The sequence below is a fragment of the Rhinolophus ferrumequinum genome, chromosome 22 (assembly GCF_004115265.2).
Source record: "Rhinolophus ferrumequinum isolate MPI-CBG mRhiFer1 chromosome 22, mRhiFer1_v1.p, whole genome shotgun sequence".
NCBI lineage: Eukaryota > Metazoa > Chordata > Mammalia > Chiroptera > Rhinolophidae > Rhinolophus > Rhinolophus ferrumequinum.
In genome coordinates, this window is record NC_046305.1 from 33,688,568 (window position 1) to 33,707,833 (window position 19,266).

General features: G+C 35.6%; 1 protein-coding gene across 1 annotated transcript in view; it reads right to left on the bottom strand.

The window, feature by feature from the left end:
* The window catches only part of DPYD (dihydropyrimidine dehydrogenase), an 830,145-nt gene that overhangs the window by 446,798 nt on the left and 364,081 nt on the right, over positions 1 to 19,266 (bottom strand). The window contains 1 exon segment of the mRNA XM_033092743.1: positions 18,990 to 19,174. Coding sequence (XP_032948634.1) covers positions 18,990 to 19,174 — 185 coding nt within the window.

Here is a 19,266-nt window from a genome sequence, read left to right on the forward strand (position 1 = left end):
ATAGGCTTCAATTACACTTCCAGAATCTAGATATTTTTCAATCTGATCCTTTACAACTTGTGTACGACTCAACTTGACCAAATTACTGAATGCAGAGTAACACAATTTTGGATAAAATTCCTAATTGAGTTATTTTGCATTTGAATCTCCCCCAGCAAACTACAGGTTTTCTGTGCTTTGATCTACTGTGATATTGGCATTAGTGCCATATAGTCCCAGGCATCAAGATTAGGTATGGAGTTCTCAACACCTATAGCCCATTTGGACCAAGTGACACAGCAGTGGCTAATTTCTTTCATACTCCATCAGCATATATTGAGATCAGGTTCTGTATGTCCAATCAGATTTTTCAGAGTTATTGTTTTCTACCTTTCTAATCTTGAGTTACCGGCCTGAAGTAGCAATCTACTGCTATATTAGTAAGGAAATATTCTGCCTTTATGGAGACAATTTCATTTTAAATTACTTTTCAGGTCAAACGCTGCAATTTAATAAAGGCTTGGAACACTATACAAAGTCTATAGTAAGAGGCATTAAAATTACTTGTTAGTTGTGGTATTTTCTTCTGCTATCACCAACTAGTTTTGTTTTGATAGCTTCATTAGATATACGATCATTCTTTTTTCCCTTGATGTCCTTTTACAACATACAGACGTTATAAAAAAATAAATCCTCCTTTGTATACAAAAAAAAAACTGCACATTATTAAAAATAGGATTTTTAATAGAAGAAATGTCATGCCCCTGATACTTAATAATTATTTAAAAATATTAGCTAGGGAGTATACCAAAAATCAACCTGTATGTATCATCAAAGAGGCAGAATCTATAGACGGTATTATAGAGTTCACTGTATGTTTACTTATAAGCACTTGAAATGGACTTCATTTTTCAATGACTATAAGCAAATTTAACTTTACTTCTCCCATTGAAAGGTATAAAAATGAGATCCCATGCACTTCTGATTTTAGTTCAGTCTCAAGGCCCAGTTTCCCAATGAGAAATTGGGGTGAGGTCCTATCAGCACTGTGATCCTGACCAAGTAGAAACACTTAGCATGGAAACTGCATTTAGCTATGACATACTTCAATATTATTTTTCGGAATCTATCACTACCTCAAACTGAATCCATTACGATTTAAAACTGCATTTTTATTGATATTCATTGTTTTTCAACCTGACAGTGGCCAATGATTTATATCAATCTTCTTTTAACATAGGAATTAAAGGGTTTGCAATATATCTTAAACTGAAGGACACTTTTTCAATAGGACTCAAGATTTTAATATGGTTGTCATTTGAAAAGCCCTACCTCCTCTCAGTTGAAGAGAGGGCTTTAGAGAAGTAGAAGTGAGCTCTGTGGATAAGGCTGTTTTTATCCTAAGCAGAAGAGGACTGAAAAATTAATAAGACATATCGATGATTCTCCCCTTCCATCCTTTAAGGTACTTTTATTCTCTAAGTGCAAGAACACTGTAGTTGGCCGCCAATCATTAAAACCACAAAATGAAGTCCTTTGCCTGGCTAGGAGATTTGTAACTATACCAATGCTGGTAAACTAACCACCAAATTATAGCCTTTCTCCTGCCTCACCCAGATTTCACAGGGGCTGCCCACCCAAATAAATGCCTCTTGGCTACCCATTCATCTAACAGCTGGAAAGATGACACTTGACATTTGGAAACTTTCCTGTGAAGATTGCTGCAAGGCTTTCCCATTAGCTTCCTGGTGAGACTGTAAGGTCGAATAAGCTGCCTCAAAACCTGCAAAGGGTAACGGAAATACTGTAATATTAAGCCTGTACAATTTAAATTTCTAATTCTCAAATCATAGTTCTTCAGATATTGTAGAAACCACTGGTATATTTCAGGGCAAAAGAAAGCCTATGAAGATGTGGAATGAATGTGATATTTTCAGAAATGATAATGATAACAAGCGTCTTTTATTTAAAGTTGGCACAGAAGGTCTTCTAAGCAACATAGACTTGGGGATGGATAAGTTCTTCTAAGTTTGTTTTCGAAAATCCCAGACTGTCATATTTTTAGCAACTGTTTATCATTGTCCACAGCAGAAATCTTTAACATGAGGCACAATCACCATCGTTCTTTAGGTGTTCTTTTCACATCATAAAAATTATTAAAGACAGTTTTAAAATTCTTACAATCTGACAATGTGGCTTCATTCTGAAAGTCATGGAGCCCAATATAAAATAAAATTGTAAATATTCTATTAGTAAGAAATGATGTGATCTTATATAAATTTTTCAAATATAAACATGTGCCTTTTTCCTGTTTAGAAAGATAACGCCTTTTAAAGAAACTCCAAATCAGAAAGTGTTAGTAACCCAACTGGTCACTAAAGATATTAGAAAGACAGAGTTGGTGGGTCATCAAAATGTCGGCGTGAGGTGAGCCTCTGTAAAGCTCCCCTGGAATTTACAACTAATCGAACAACTATAACTCCACAAAGGACTCCCTGCACAGCAGAGAGGCAAGACGAAGACGCCCACTACTGAATTCACCTAAAGGTGGGCGAATCGCGAGCGAGTGGGGGAGGTGGGAAGGGAGAAGTGCGGAGAAGGAGCCACACTGGCGCAGGACGCAAACCTAGCTCAGTGTTCCGAGCTCGCTGCACCCCGGAACTACCACAGCTGCGAGAGAGGGAAGAACTCGGAGTGCTAGGGCTCCGTTTACGACCCACAGGGCTGAGGGGACAGCATATAACATGGCTGAACGCAACACTCACAGCAGAGACCTCGGAGAAAAGACTGAGGGAAGAAGGCTGAAAATGGTGATTTAAGCCCTCACTGCCACAGAAAATGGAAGCCTTAGGCACTGAGACTAGCCGCACCCTCCCTACCCTCCCAGAGCTCGCCCCGCACCAACCTGCATGGTGCTAGAAGCGGAACAGTAGCAGTGTCACATCAAAAGAACAGAATATTTGCTGTTCTGAGAACTGTGGACCACAGACACAGATTCCCAACCCACCTAGTTCCGGCAAAGGGGAGGGAGCTGTGGAAGCAGGACCGGCTGTGGTAGTGGTCACTGCCATTGCTCTGGGCCACCTCTCACAACTCACCCCGCCCCTGGCCCCACCTATCTGGGCGGATCCCTGCAGGAGTAAACAGAACTGCTGAAACATACGGGCTCTGAATCAGTGCAGGAAGAGCTTTGGAACTTCAAAAGCTCTCCGCATACCCACATGGACACTGCGCCCTATGACCCAGGCGAACGATTAACAGAGGAGAAGCTCATCTCCCAGGGAATCCCCACATTGGGTGAGAAGCTGGAATAGTGCAGAGAAAACATAACACTACCATGTGAGAGAGAAGAAAAAGGCTGCAGTCGGAGAGAAAATAAAACATTCTACCGCAAAGTACTGGAAAACAAAAGAAACACCTCTTCCTATCAACCTGTTGCAGAAGCCACTCCTGTATATGTCTAGGAAGAGAAATAATAAATCAGTAATTGCGATGAATAACCAAGGCAACAAGACAGCTCAGAAAGAAAGAGAAAAGTCTCCAGAAAAGGAACTTAAACATATGGAAATATGTGACTTAAATGACACAGAATTCAAGATCGCAGTTCTGAAAAAACTCAACGAGATGCAAGAAAACACAGAAAGGCAGTTTAGTGAACTCAGAAACACAATCAAAAAACAACATAAGTATTTTACGAAAGAGATTGAAATTTTAAAACAGAAACAAATAGAATTTCTGGAGATTAAGAATTCAATAGAACAAATTAAGAATGAAATAACCAGCTTAGGTAGTAGAGTTGACCAGAAGGAGGAAAGAATCAGTGACATTGAAGATAGAAACCTGGGAAATTACACAGATGGAAGAAGAAAGAGACTTGAGACTTAAAAGAAATGAAAGAACTCTACAAGAACTTTCTGACTCCATCAGAAAGAGCAATATAAGAATAATGGGCATACCAAAAGGAGAAGAAAGAGAGAAGGGAACAGAGAATATATTCAAACAAATTGTTGATGAGAACTTCCAAATTTGTAGACAGAACTGGATCCTCGAATCCAAGAAGCAAATAGAACCCCTAATTACCTCAATCCCAACAGGCCTTCTCCAAAGCACATTGTACTGAAGCTGTCTAAAATCAACGACAAAGAAAGAATCCTCAAGGCAGCCAGGGAAAAGAAGACAGTAACCTACAAAGGAAAGCCCATTAGATTATCATCAGGGTTTTCAGCAAATACTCTACAAGCCAGGAGTGAGTGCAATCAAATATTGAAACTATTGATAGAGAGAAATTATAAGCCGAGAATAATATATCCTGCAAAGATATCTTTTAGACATGAAGGAGGAATAAAGACCTTTCCAGACATACAGAAGCTGAGGGAATTTTCTAATACACGACCTGCACTACAAGAAATAGTAAAGGAGGCTATTCAACTACCATCAACAGGGACAATTTGTGGCATCCAAAACATAAAAAGGGGGAGAGTAAAGGCCTGAACCGGAATATGGGAATGGAGAAAATAAGCATGCTGAAGAAAATGAAATACTCTAAATATCAAACTTTCGTTTACATAAACTTAAGTGTAACCACTCAAAAAAAATCCAGAGTTGAAATATATACTGTATTAAAAGAAGAAACAGAGGGAAACGTCATAGAATACCACCACACAGAAATAATAGACAACAAAAAAAAGGCAAAGAAACAATGGAGACACAGCCTTACCAGAAAACTAAAGGTAGAATGACAGGAAATCCTCACATATCAATAATCACCCTAAATGTAAATGGACTGAACTCACCAATAAAAAGGCACAGAGTAGCAGATTGGATCAAAAAACTAAACCCAACCATATGCTGTCTCCAAGAGACACATCTCAGCTACAAGGACACGCATAGACTCAAAGTGAAAGGGTGGAAAGTGACACTCCAAGTAAATGGTGCCCAGAGAAAATCAGGTGTAGCTATAATGATATCAGATGAAACAGACTTCAGGGTGAAAAAGATAACAAGAGACATTTCATAATGGTAAAGGAACATTTCATAATACAACAAGAAGAAATAACAGTCATCAATATTTATGCCCCCAATCTGGGAGCACCGAAATATACCAAGCAAGTACTAACAGAACTAAAGGGAGAAATTGACCAAAACACAATTATACTAGGGGACTTAAATACATCATTGACAGCTATGGATAGATCATCCAAACAGAAAATAAATAACGAAATAGCAGCCCTAAATGACACATTAGATGAAATGGACATAATTGACATAGATAGAGCACTTCATCCTAAAACATCAGACTATACATTCTTTTCTAGTGCACATGGAACATTCTCAAGGATACACCATATATTGGGACATAATGCCTCAGCAAATTTAAGAAGATTGAAATCATACCAAGCATATTCTCTGATCACAAGGCTTTGAAATTGGATATCAACTGCAAAAAGAAAGCAGGAAAAAACACAAATACATGGAGATTAAACAACACACTTTTAAAGAACGACTGGGTCAAAGAAGAAATTAGAGGAGAGATCAAATGATACATAGAAACAAATGACAATGAAAATACATCCTACCAAAATTTTTGGGATGCAGCAAAAGCAGTTTTAAGAGGGAAATTTATATCATTACAGGCCTATCTCAAGAAACAAGAAAAATCATGTTACACCTTAAAGAACTAGAAAAAGAAGAACAAGTGAAACCCAAGGTCATCAGAAGAAAGGAAATAACAAAAATCAGAGCAGAACTAAATGAAATAGAGAACAAAAAGACAATAGAAAAAATTAATGTGACAAAGAGCTGGTTCTTTGAAAAGATTAACAAAATTGACAAACCCTTGGCTAGACTCACTAAGATAAAAAGAGAGAAGACACTAATTAACAAAATCAGAAATGAAAAAGGGGAAGTTATCACGGACACCACAGAAATATAAAGGATCATCCAAGAATACTATGAAGGACTATATGCCACCAAATTCAATAACCTAGAAGAAATGGACAAGTTCTTAGAAACATATAGCCTTCCGAGGCTGAACCATGAAGAACTAGAAAATCTAAACAGACCGATCACCAGTAAGGAAATTGAATCAGTCATCCAAAACCTTCCCAAAAGCAAAAGTCTGGGACCAGATGGCTTCAGTAGTGAATTCTACCAAACCTTCAAAGAGGATCTATTACCAATCCTGCTCAATCTCTTCCAAAAAATTGAAGAAGAGACAGTACTCTTTAATTCATTTTATGAGGCCAACATTACCCTGATACCAAAACCTGGTAAGGACAACACAAAAAAAGGAAAACTACAGACCAATATCTCTGATGAATACAGATGTAAAAATCCTAAAAAAAATTCTAGAAAATCGAATACAACAATGCATTAAAAACATTATTCATCATGACCAACTGGGATTCATCCCCGAGGCACAAGGATGGTTCAACATCCGCAAATCCGTCAATGTGATACATCACAGAAACAAAATAAAGGACAAAAATCATATGATTATATCAATTGATGCAGGAAAAGCATTTGACAAGATACAACATCCATTTATGATTAAAACACTTAATAAAATAGGTATAGAAGGAAAATACCTCAACATAATAAAGGCCATATATGACAAACCCTCAGCTAATCTCATAATTAATGGTGAAAAACTGATGCCCTTTGTCTATGTTCAGGAACACGACAGGGCTGTCCCCTATCACCTCTGCTTTTCAACATAGTGTTGGAAGTCCTTGCCAGAGCAATCAGGCAAGAGAAAGAAATAAAAGACATCCAAATTGGGAATGAAGAAGTTAAATTGTCACTCTCTGCAGACGACATGATGCTATACATAGAAAACGCTAAAGAATCCACGAAAAAGCTATAAGAAACAATCAATGAATACAGTAAAGTTGCTGGCTACAAAATCAATGTACAAATGTCCATTGCATTCCTATATACTAACAATGAAATCTCAGAAAAAGAAATACAAAAAACAATTCCTTTTGCAATTGCAGCAAAAAGAATAAAATACCTAGGAATAAACTTAACCAAGGATGTGAAGGACCTATACGCTGAAAACTGTAAGACACTTTTGAAAGAAATTGAAGAAGACACAAAGAAATGGAAAGACATTCCATGCTCATGGATTAGAAGAATCAACATAGTTAAAATAGCCATATTACCCAAAGCAATATAGAGATTTAATGCAATCCCCATCAAAATCCCAATGGCATTTTTTAAAGAAATAGAACAAAAAAATCATCAGATTTGTTTGGAACCACAAAAGACCCCAAATAGCCAAAGGAATCTTAAGACAAAAGAACAATACTAGAGGTATCACACTCTTGACTTTAGCTTGTACTACAGGGCTACAATAATCAAAACAGCATGGTACTGGCAGAAAAACAGACACATAGACCAACGGAATAGAATTGAAAACCCAGAAATAAAACCACATAAATATGGACAGATAATTTTTGACCAAGAAGCTAAAAACATACAATGGAGGAAAGGCAGCCTCTTCAATAAATGGTGCTTGGAGAATTGGATAGCCACGTGCAAAAGAATGAAACTGGACTGCTCTCTGTCACCATGTACAAAAATTAATTCAAAATTGATCAAAGACTTAAGCATAAGACCTGACACAATAAACTGCATAGAAGAAAACATAGGTATTAAACTTACGGATCTTGGGTTCAAAGAGCATTTTATGAATTTGACTCCAAAGGCAAGGGAAGTAAAAGCTAAAATAAACGAATGGGACTATATGAAACCTAAAAGCTTCTGCACAGCAAAAGAAAACATCGACAAAATAAAGAGGCAACCAACTGAATGGGAGAAGATTTTTGCAAACAGCGCCTCCGATAAGGGGCTAATATCCAAAATATACAAGGAACTCATGAAACTCAACAACAAAAAAACAAACAACCCAACTGAAAAATGGGCAGACAACCTGAAGAGACATTTCTCCAAAGAGGGCATACAAATTGCAAATAGACATATGAAAAAATGTTCAACATCACTAATCATCAGAGAAATGCAAATAAAAACCACAATGAGATATCACCTTACCCCAGTCAGAATGGCTATCATCAACAAGACAAATAGTAACAAGTGTTGGAGAGACTGTGGAGAAAAAGGAACCCTCATACACTGTTGGTGGGAATGCAGACTGGTGCAGCCATTATGGAAGGCAGTGTGGAGGTTCCTCAAAAAATTACGACAAGAATTACCATATGACCCAGCAATCCCTCTCCTGGGTATCTACCCAAAAAATCTGAAAACATTTCTACATAAAGACACGTGTGCTCCAATGTTCATTGCAGCTTTGTTTATGGTGGCCAAGATATGGAAACAACCAAAATGTCCTTTGATAGATGAATGGATAAAGAAGTTGTGGTATATATACACAATGGAATACTATTTGGCGGTAAGAAAAGATGATATAGGAACATCTGTGACAACATGGATGGATCTTGAGAGTATAATACTAAGCGAAATAAGTCAGACAGAAAAAGCAGAGAACCATATGATTTCGCTGATATGTGGTATATAAACCAAAAACAACAAAAGAACAAGACAAACAAATGAGAAACAAGAACTCATAGACACAGATGATAGTTTAGTGGTTACCAGAGGTTAAGGGGGGTCGGGGGTGGGAGATGAGGGTAAGGGGGATCAAATATATGGTGATGGAAGGAGAACTGATGGAAGGTGAACACACAATGGGATTTATAGATGATGTAATACAGAATTGTACATCTGAAATCTGTGTAATTTCACTAACAATTTTCACCCCAATAAATTAAAAAAAAAAAAAAGACAAAAATCCCTCACATAATCTCAATCCCTAAAAATGACAGAAGGTGAAAGTTTTCATTTACTGATAGGAACACACATAATTCAATTAATTTTATAGCAATGATCCTTTAGCACTGTGCTCATTTTCAAATTCTCCATCTTCACAGTGTCCTTACAATGTTCTATTCTTGTTTGTTAACTCAATATTTCTCCAGTGAAAGATTGATGGGAATGAATAGGCCTATCGAAATGTTCAGTCATATGTCCAAATGCAGATGAAATTAATAATATTAAAAAGGAAAATTAAAGATTTAAAATATATATGCAGAGGGCATTGAAAAAACAGGAGATGTGCATGATGTAACTTTCAGCCTTGAATTAATCACCATCTGGGACTGAAATCACTTTTTAAAAGTCAATGTAGTGATGCTGAATTGTTCCTCATTACCAGCAATGACAGATAGGGATTCCTAGGGATGTGTACCGAGGCCTCAAATCCCAAAGCAACACCAGCACAGTCGGGCTTTCCCACTCCGTTCCATCAACAAGTTCACCAAGAGGAGGCTCAGCTCACAGGAAGGACATGGAATCCTTAGCAATCAATGAACGGACTCCTTTCTCTTCTAACTAAAATCACAACTACCATTTTGTACTGACTCATTCTGAGGCAGGACTATGGTATGAATCTCTCTCTACCAGGTACTAAAATCACAAATTCCTTTCACATAGCCTATTGAACTGCCATCAAATGGTAATGACTTTCTGTCACTCTTGACCTGGGGCAGATCTGAACTAGTAGCCAAGAGGTTAAAGGCTCTGTAGCTCATTACCAGCCCTCTGAGATACCGAGTTCCCTCAACAACTAGTGATTCTTTTGTGCCTCCATCAAATCAGAAGAAAATACACAAAAACCTCAAGCAGCAGAAAAGTGGATCATCAATGCAAGGAATTTACGATAGTTTTAAAGAATTTTACAAACACTTATTTCAAAATATAGCCATGTTCTATATACATCTGAGTAGAACTGTTAGAGAACTTTATTAAAATATATAAGCTTTGTTGCTGAGCTGGAAAACACTGTAGAAATCTAAAACTTAAAAGATACTTGTGCTCTGTGATCTTATAGGGCTAAAAAAAACCACTTTTGAGCTAGTATGATGCCAAAATATTTTGTATCTCTGTTTTAAGATAATTCTGCCACAAAAATTAGTTTCAGAGGAGATTGACAAATTGGAAAGAATAACAGATTCACAACTGAAATAATCACAAAAGTATCAGGTACCTTAACATGGATAGTTATAAAAATACAGCATATTTTAATAAAGAATAAAGCTTGAGGAAGAAAAAACTAGTATCATTTGGGAACACACATTAGACAAATTCATGTATATAATAGAAACATTGAAACTAAACCAATAGTGAAAAAATAACTTTTCATTGTTGTTGGAAGTGGACCTCAAATGCTGGCTGTCAATAAACAATAATCTATAACTATTTAACTTCAACTATTCTGTAACTAAGTTTTCACCGACTCCTAAAATCACTTGTAAACATAGTAACCAAAACTTTTAAAAAATGTTTTATGTCCCAATGCCTCCTTCCTTAATCTTTGCAGTTTCTCATAATTGTTTGATTTTCACCAAATGAATTCTACCTGGGGGGGGGGGGGAAGATATTTTCCTTTCCATTTCTTGCCTGTATTTGAATAAGGTCTATGCAAATTCTTTGCTTTATTTCAAATTCTATCCCTACCCATTCATTCCATATTTATCCTTCCAGTAATAATTCTTATCCTTGTCTCTTAATATTTATGTTTCTCCCATTACAAGTGCTTTCATAACAGTAACATGTAAATTCAGTTGACCACTACTAGTAATAACTATTGTAGTTTTCAAATGTTGCATCTAAGAGATAGTGATTTTAAAACAGAACTCTGAATCACAGAATAATGACATGACCAAAGGATCACTCTAATGATGTAATCAAACTAGTGAGTTTTGACATTATAATTTCCATATATTTAGACCAACTTTATCTGACAAATATTCCCATGTTTATCAGATCATCTTTACAGTACGACCATGACTACTTTAAGGAAATATGTGCTTCGGATCTGGGATTAGAATTTGGAAACTCTTAGCCTGTATTCCATCTCCAAGTTTGTTTTCAATGAAGAATATAGCATGGTAAGATATCACATAGCCGTTTTCTCTACTTTAGTGACTGAATTCTTTATATGCTCATACTAGAACACAGTGAGTGCTCAATTTTCTGAATGATTGCATTTTTGTAAGTTAATAACATTTGGTATTAAGCTGTTTCTTTGGTGCTTTTGTAAAGAAGGACCCTAGGCACATTGTAGACTCTCTTAATCAAGTTGGTTGCACCTAACAGATTCTTCTCTCCTTTTCCTGTGTGAGACTCACAAAGAATGGCAAAAGGGTGCTGAGTACTGGGTACTCTTTGTCACCAGTAGAGTACCCTTGTGTGCCTGGAAACTTTCTATTCCCACCAGTCAAGTTAGCTCTGCGCCCATTGAGAGTCACTTGTATGTTTCTCACCCCATTTGTGTTGGTTATAAATGTAAATAAAAATTACATAAATTGGTGAGTTATATGAATGTAAAATCAAAGAGGGGTGATTCTGTGAAAACTAAGTTAAATGTTTTCAAAAGATATCATAAAAAAAGTTACTAAACATTTGCTGTCAAAGTAGGTGTGGGATAAACAATGACTACACGGCAACTATATGTCATAAAAAGCAATTTTCTGGAATATACCATATCTTTTTCTTGAAGGTGTTGCCCCACTTTAAAAACAAAACTAGAAATTGTAGACAATATATTATAGATAAGTTTAGTAAGGAACATGATAGAACTTCAACTATTGGATTCAAAAGGTCTTGGCACTGCATTTTTTTTGAGAAATGAAAATGAGGAAATATCTATAGGCTTTAAATTAAAATGACATGCTTGACGTGCATGTCTATCCTTTTTACACTTCCCCATTTTAATTTTTTCTGATTAACCAGCTAATTATTGATTTTTGTTTCATAGGATAATCATGCGACAGAAAAGGGTTACTAAAAGTGAACCTGAAGGGGGATTGCTCAGGCCTGCATCCCCTCCCCAAAAACCACCCAGACTCATCCCCTAGAAATAAATCTAAGATGTCTAAACTCTCATAAAAAGAGGAGACAAGACCCAACTGGTTTTAACTGGTTCTTCATACATGCACAAACTGCCAACACCTGCCCATTAGTTGAACTCTAGACTAATTATAATGCAATTAAAATGGAATCAACATTAAGATTTGGCCCCCCTGTGGGTTTTTCTGTATGCATTCTGGGTAAGAGCATGCGCATAGTTATATAACCAACATATGTCAATCAAATGACCTCAGTCTATATGTCATATCTCCTGCTGTTAGGAAATTTGCATACACTTTCCTATATAAGAAAAAGCTAACCTAAAGTTAGGTGCAGTCCTCTGCCCCGGCAACATCTAGGCCATCTTCCTTCTTCTTGAATGAACTTAACTTCCTTGCTCTCCTCATTTCAGGCTGAGTCTGTGAATTCTTTCCACCTTTTGTGAACGACCAGGGGTTAATTCCAATGACATAACAGATAAGATAATTTATTTTTACTCCTGTGGTTTTAAATAAATATTCTGGATTTAACCAATTTCTTGTTAATGAATATTCTGGATTCGTCTGTATAATTAAAATGCCTCATTTTTATCCTCAACAGTTAAATTTAGGACTTCAGTCATACTAATTGAGCTAACTCTATTTTCTTTGGAACTTAGAAAATGTGGACTGTTCATATTCTTAGAACTTTCCTATCCACATTCTGGTTCAGGTGTATTTTTAACCAGAACGAAGTTTCACACACATTACAGCCTCCAATCACAATCTTCTAATTTCAGTCTCAAACTAAAGAGGAACTCTCAGGTTAAGTTGTAATGCAGTATTATATTTTTAAATTGAAGACTACTGTAGGACTGCTGCTGATTGGCAAGAAGAGTAAGAATCCAGAGTTAAAAGTGCCAGGGAAGTAGTTCAGTCCAGGTAAAGATAATACCTGGACATGCCTGTGTTCAAATCCTGGGTTCCTTACTGACAAGATACTGACCTGGAATAGGTTTCCTTATCATTTGAGACTTTATTTTTTTAAAGCTGTGAGACAAGGACAATGATACCCATTTCACAAGGTCATTGTAACCAACAAATGCACAATGTATAATAGATGTTAAACAAATAGTAGCATTATTACAATAATTGACAAGTGAATATAAAAGGTATATTACAAGGAGCATAAAAATCAGGGAGCACTTCTTTCATGAGATTTTTCCCATAATAATTTCAGTTAAAATTGAACTCTATTTCTTGACTATTTTAGTGTTGATTGGTTGTAGTAAATTTAGTTTTCCATTATGTCATATTGTATATTTTTCTCCATTTTATATGGGTAATCTTTGAATTCAAACATCATTATGATAGGTCAGTGTGGTTATTTTTTTCTAGTGCAGAACCTTTTATCTATCCATCTGACCACACAACACACCACACACACACACACACACACACAGACTCACACACGTTAAATAAATACATTAGAAAAATGCAAGTAAAAGTACAAATACATTTTAAAATTTATACAATTTTTTGTTTAGCTATAGTCATTCTTTCAGTTATATACTCTTTCTTTAGGAACACTGTCAAAATTACCTTTGATATTCAGTAATTCTTTTCCAGTGGAAGAAAAAAACTCAATTATGCCTGGATTTCACTAGCATATTATTATTAGGATGGTGCAAAAGTAATTGCAGTTTTTGCAATTTGTTTGTATCCTTTTAAACCGCAATCACTTTTGCACCAACCTATACAAAAATTAAGGTGAAATCATATGAGACCACTGATTACTAATATTAATTAAAGAAGAGTAAGTTTAATATTATAAAATATTGACTCTTAAGGAGAGAAATGTTGACAAATCGAAAATGTTTCTCTCTATATTAATAGCAGATCTGACGTTATCACTTCTTTAGGCAAATAATTCCTACCACATTCTGCCTCATTACATACCCCACATTAAAATCTTAAACAGTGTATTCTCATCATGTTCGGGTAACCCCAGTATAATTACAGATCTTTCCTTCCATTTTCCCTATAGATTCTCTATATTGGGGGCCTCCACTAGCCCAGACTGCCTTCTGGTGAAATAAAAAGAAGCTGTTGCACAGGTGCAAGGCTTACAGAGCAAGTAGAAAGTACCTTTGTGAAAATTCAAGGAAGGCACTCCTTCCTCTGAATAGAAACGGCACAACAAAAGATACCATTGTTTGGTGAGTGGAGCTTGGTCTGGATTTCAGCCAGCTGGTACCCTCATCTGAGTACCCCTTGTGGAGTGAGCAAGCTATACAATTTATCCAGCAGCCCTCTTTAAGTTCAATTCAAATAGCTCAGTATTCTTCCAGTTTTTTTTACCCTCCCTCTTTATTTGTATTTTGATTTTTGTTAAGTTTTTGCTGACTCCACATCCAGATACCCACATCCACGCAGAATCAATCTTCATCTCTTCCATATTACCTTGTGCCTTTACATTTTTTATTATTGCATTTATTATGTTGTATTAGATGTCTGATTATACAACCATCTTCCCTACCAGACAGTAACATTATTAATGGCAAGTTTCATGTTCTAATTCACATTTATAAACCTAGTGATTATTGCTTTCTATAAAAGATAGCACTATTTTAAAAAAATTTGCTGTTTATTGAATGAATGAATGAAACCATACATGAATGACTACATGGATAGACAGTTGCCTAGAGATGAATAAATGAATGGCTAAATAAAATGCTTTTATAATTACCTAAAATAGCCTCTTTCAATCTTCATCTCTTAAAACCCTACACTTTGTCTTTCTATTCAAATTTCCTATTTTATAATTTTCCTCTGATACCATTTTAGCAATCCAAAAGAAATGATCCCTAATAATCCACAACACAAACAACAAATATTTAAGCTCAGACTCACTACTAAATTCTCTTACATAATTATCTCTGTAACCCAATATGGCAGCAACTCAAAACATTATTGCTCGTTTATCAATAAATTGTCTATTTACCCCAAGAAGAGCATGTCTTGGAGCAGTAAGTCACTTGCCCAGGGTCACACAGTTTGAAAGTGTTGGAACTGGCTTTGAAACCAGGTCTGTTTTAATTCAGAGACCAAATTTCTAACCACTGTGTTATACCTCTTCTCATTTATTCATTCTGGTACCCTCCCAAAGTCAAGTGTTGGGCCTAACAGCTGCTACTCGATAAGTATTAATTGATCAAATCAACTAATGAAATTTAAATGAAGCTCTCTCAGACAACTATGGGAATTACTGAAATCCCAACATGATGTCTTTAAATAACCACATTTATCTGAAAAAAACATATTACGAAGAAATTCTAAATAACCAGTTGCAATGATTGCAAGCATGAATTATTACTATAATGTGTGCATTAAATCATTTTTAAAGCACACTATCTAGTGTTATGCTTTCCTCCAAACAAACTAATGTAAACCATAAGGCAAGATGTTATAAAACTTCATTCATGAATACACCTCGAACATTATAAAAATTTTTCTTAATGAATGCTATATTTGTAAGAAAACTCTGTTCATTTACAGTGAAATAAACTTATGTAACAAACTAATAGGTTTGTTTAAATTCCTTTAAATTCTTTAAATTCCTTTAAAATGAATTATGTCACTCTATGTATTTTTAATGAATGAATACATTCTTTATTTTGAGGGTATAAATATGTATAAACAAGCCAATAAACAAGCATGGTCACTGGTTTGCACAGGGACAGACCAGTAAGAACGCTTCAATCAGGGCAACTTAGGGTGCTACAGAACATACCAGGAGCAGTATGTTCCAGGAAGAGGAGGAGGAAACAAAACCTGAAGGACAAGTAGGATCCAGACAGATGAAATGGGTGGCATAGGAGAAAGGCTGAGATTCAACAGAAATCTTGGTATGTTGGTGAAATTCCAATTGGCATTATCAGCTAAGGAGTATGGGCTTTATCTTGAGTGCAAAGAGGAACCTCTGAAGGGTTTTAAATAAGGAAATTACTATCAAACTTGTATTCTAGAAAAATGACTCTGGCTGCAATGTAAGGGCATTGGATTTGACAGGGGAGAAAGTGTAGGTAATTTTAAGAGGTGATAGAGGCTAGAACTAAGTTAATGACAGTATGCAGAAAGAAAAATCCCACTTTGCCTGTATGTTCATTTGTAATCTTATCACTACTTAGCACTTTTCACCCAACACACTGGCAGGCAGGTGGAAATGTTGATTTTACCTGACAGAGACTGTACCTATCTTCCATTTCTATTTTATTTGTAAAAGGCAATTAAACACTTTATTTGACAAATCTGAACACTTCAGGCAAATCCAAAACTCTTACTGGTCACAATTTTTCTATTTTATATTTCAAACACTATTTGCTCTAGTGATATATATATATATATACACATACATATAAATATATATGTGTATATATATACATATATATTTATATGTATGTGTATATACATATACATATATATATATGTACATATTTATTTAAATCATACCCAAAAGTCTATTTTGTTCCTTTCATGAATAAGTAGTAACATAAAATAATTGATCATTTTCTTTTCAGTATTCTTTTATCAGAGTTAGGGAAATAAAAATAAAAATGTGAAGTCAAAAGAAAAATACCCTTAAGAATACTTCAAATGACAATTGTGAAGCACTATAAAACCACAATCATCATAAAGTATAGTAAATATTATCAATGCATTTTAATTTAAAAGCTGTAAGTGGAGTTAAATAATTTGGGAAAACATCAACACCTTCCGTTTTCTACATGTTCAATTTTACCTTTCAGATCTCTTTAGGCTCTCTGCCTTCCCTCCATTTTCACTCCTGCAAACTGAATTCACACATTCACTAGGTTTTGTCTGGACTAAGACAAGAGCCTTTTCGCCTATCTCTTGATTCCATGTTCATTTCTTCAAGATGGTGAAAGACTGGTCAGTGAGATAGCTGGTTAACCAAAAATCATACTCCACTAAATATAAGCAAATTAAAATAAGTATATGAAAGAGTTTTACAGAGATAGACACATACAAGAGAGATGAAGAAAATTTAGACAAACAATTCATAAATAAAGGCGTGTACTACAGTGCTGTTTTACAATGAGAAAAATGTGTGTGTGTGTGTGTGTGTGTGCACGTGAACATGCTAGTGTAAATCTTTCAACTGTGTTCTCTGAAGAGGTATCTCTTATTCTCAGACTGTGCTGTTTCCTACTTTTCTCATGAACCTTCTTGTTAATATATGTGAGTCAATATTATATTTTCATGTGTTTGAATGTTTCTTTTAATGCTATTATTCAGTAAAATAAGCTCTCAGCCCTATATTGGTTTTCAAATTGGTTTTGAAAATTTATTAATCTGAGTAATCTAGAAGTCTGAGTCCCCTACTGATTTAGGGGACTTGAACCTAGGAATCAGAAATGTTAAATATTGGAAGTGGAACAAGTTTGGGAGAAAATAATTGGTTTAAAAGAAATAAATTTGAGGTGTAGGTATGATATATATCCCACTGGAAATGCCCAGTAAATTTGAAAGGTAGGGTACACACACGAGTGAAGATGTGTTCAATACCAGCTGAATCATGGGAGAGAATACACTTCTGGGGATATGGATTAAGAAGTTATGCAGGAAGTGGTGCCATTGGGAGACTTGAGACTTTATGAAAATAAGAGTGGAATGAGAAAAATACAGGGTGATAAGTTTTGGGACAGGAAGAGCAAAAGGAGTTAAAGCAGGAGTCCATCCTGGGTATTCATCTTGAACTGCCCCTTCTGTGAATTTCTGAGCCAAGGAGACTCCAGGGTACAAGTGCTACAGAGCTTGTATCCAGCACCATTACCTACTCATCTCCTTGGCTTCCCAGGTTTCTGTTAAATTGCATTCCCTTTTCCCTTTTCTTCCTAGCCTAGTCAATTTTGATTTATGACTGATTGGGTGGCTTTCTTAATTTTAGATTGCCATCTCCCCAAACACTGCTACCTAAATTTTTGTCTCCATGCAAAACCTGTAGATTGGTTATATCCATCCCTGCAGCCCAACATTTCTGGGACACCACACTCTGGCCCAAACCCCGAAACATCTTAAAAGCCCCACTACTCCGAGATGCTGGAGTGAAGTGGGAGTAGGTAGGTGAACTGAACATAAGAAATATGATGGAATCAGTACTAAGTACAGACCCTACCTAGGAGATAAGTAGTCTTGCACAAATTACAGAAACAGTAGGACAATCAGAATAGACTAAGTGATCATGGCAAAGGGAAATAAAATAGTCAAGAAAGTATTAAAGAAAAAATGAATTTTGTTAGCATGTGAAAACAAACAAAGAAAGCAAAAGAAAAGAGACAGGAAGCCTATCCGGAGAAAGATGAAGAATTTTATTAACAAAAACAAACTTTTCCAGAAACACTTTATGTAAATGAGTTCACTGTAGCTAAATCTAATTAAATTATAGAACAAGAAGAAAATGAAGCATTTCTTCAAAAAGTACGACAACAGATCTTGTATTAGCAGTATGGCTTTTTCCCCAAAGACCACAGTTATTGTACCAGAGCATGTTCAACTTTATATTTTATCACTTTTAAATTCTACATTTGTATCACAAAACTAGATAGTGAAAAAAATAATTGCATGGAAATTTATGAAATATTTGTTTTCTCTTCAATTAGGTGCATACAATTTGGTGGATAGTGGACAGGATCTCATCCGATCCAAATGAATAGACAACATAGTTTTCTGTATTGTATAAGATCATTGGGAATATAGATTCTCCTATTATATTGTGTACCCCTCAGATTTGATAAAAATATTACTGGTGTCTTTAAGCCATTGGTAAGTATTTTGAACACAGCAGGACTAATAACTTCATGGCATTCCACTGGTAGAAGTGCACAATGAAATTTCAATCAATTAAACAGTTCTGTTATCCAATCCACATTTAAAACATCTTATTGGAGTAAATATGTATGTGACCTATTTCATATATAGTTATTACATACCTTATAGAAATATTCATATGAATGAGTAGCAAAAATAAAGAAGTACTTATGCATTGGAAACAATTAACTGAAATTTATTGCAAATGCCTACCTGTATATATTTGTGCATGAACCAAGAAGCTTGCTTTCCATCATTCACCGACTCCACTGTCGTGTTAGCCATACCAACAATATCACCACCTGCAAACACCCATGGTTCACTGGTTTGCATAGTTTCTGGATCTACTTCTGGGAGACCCCATCTGTTAAATTTTATCGGGCTTAAGGCTTCTTTTACTGAAAACAAGTGAAAGACAACAGGCAATGACTAATCTGTGCATGACATAACAATAATTTGAAAACTAGGAAAAATTCTGATTTAATTATTG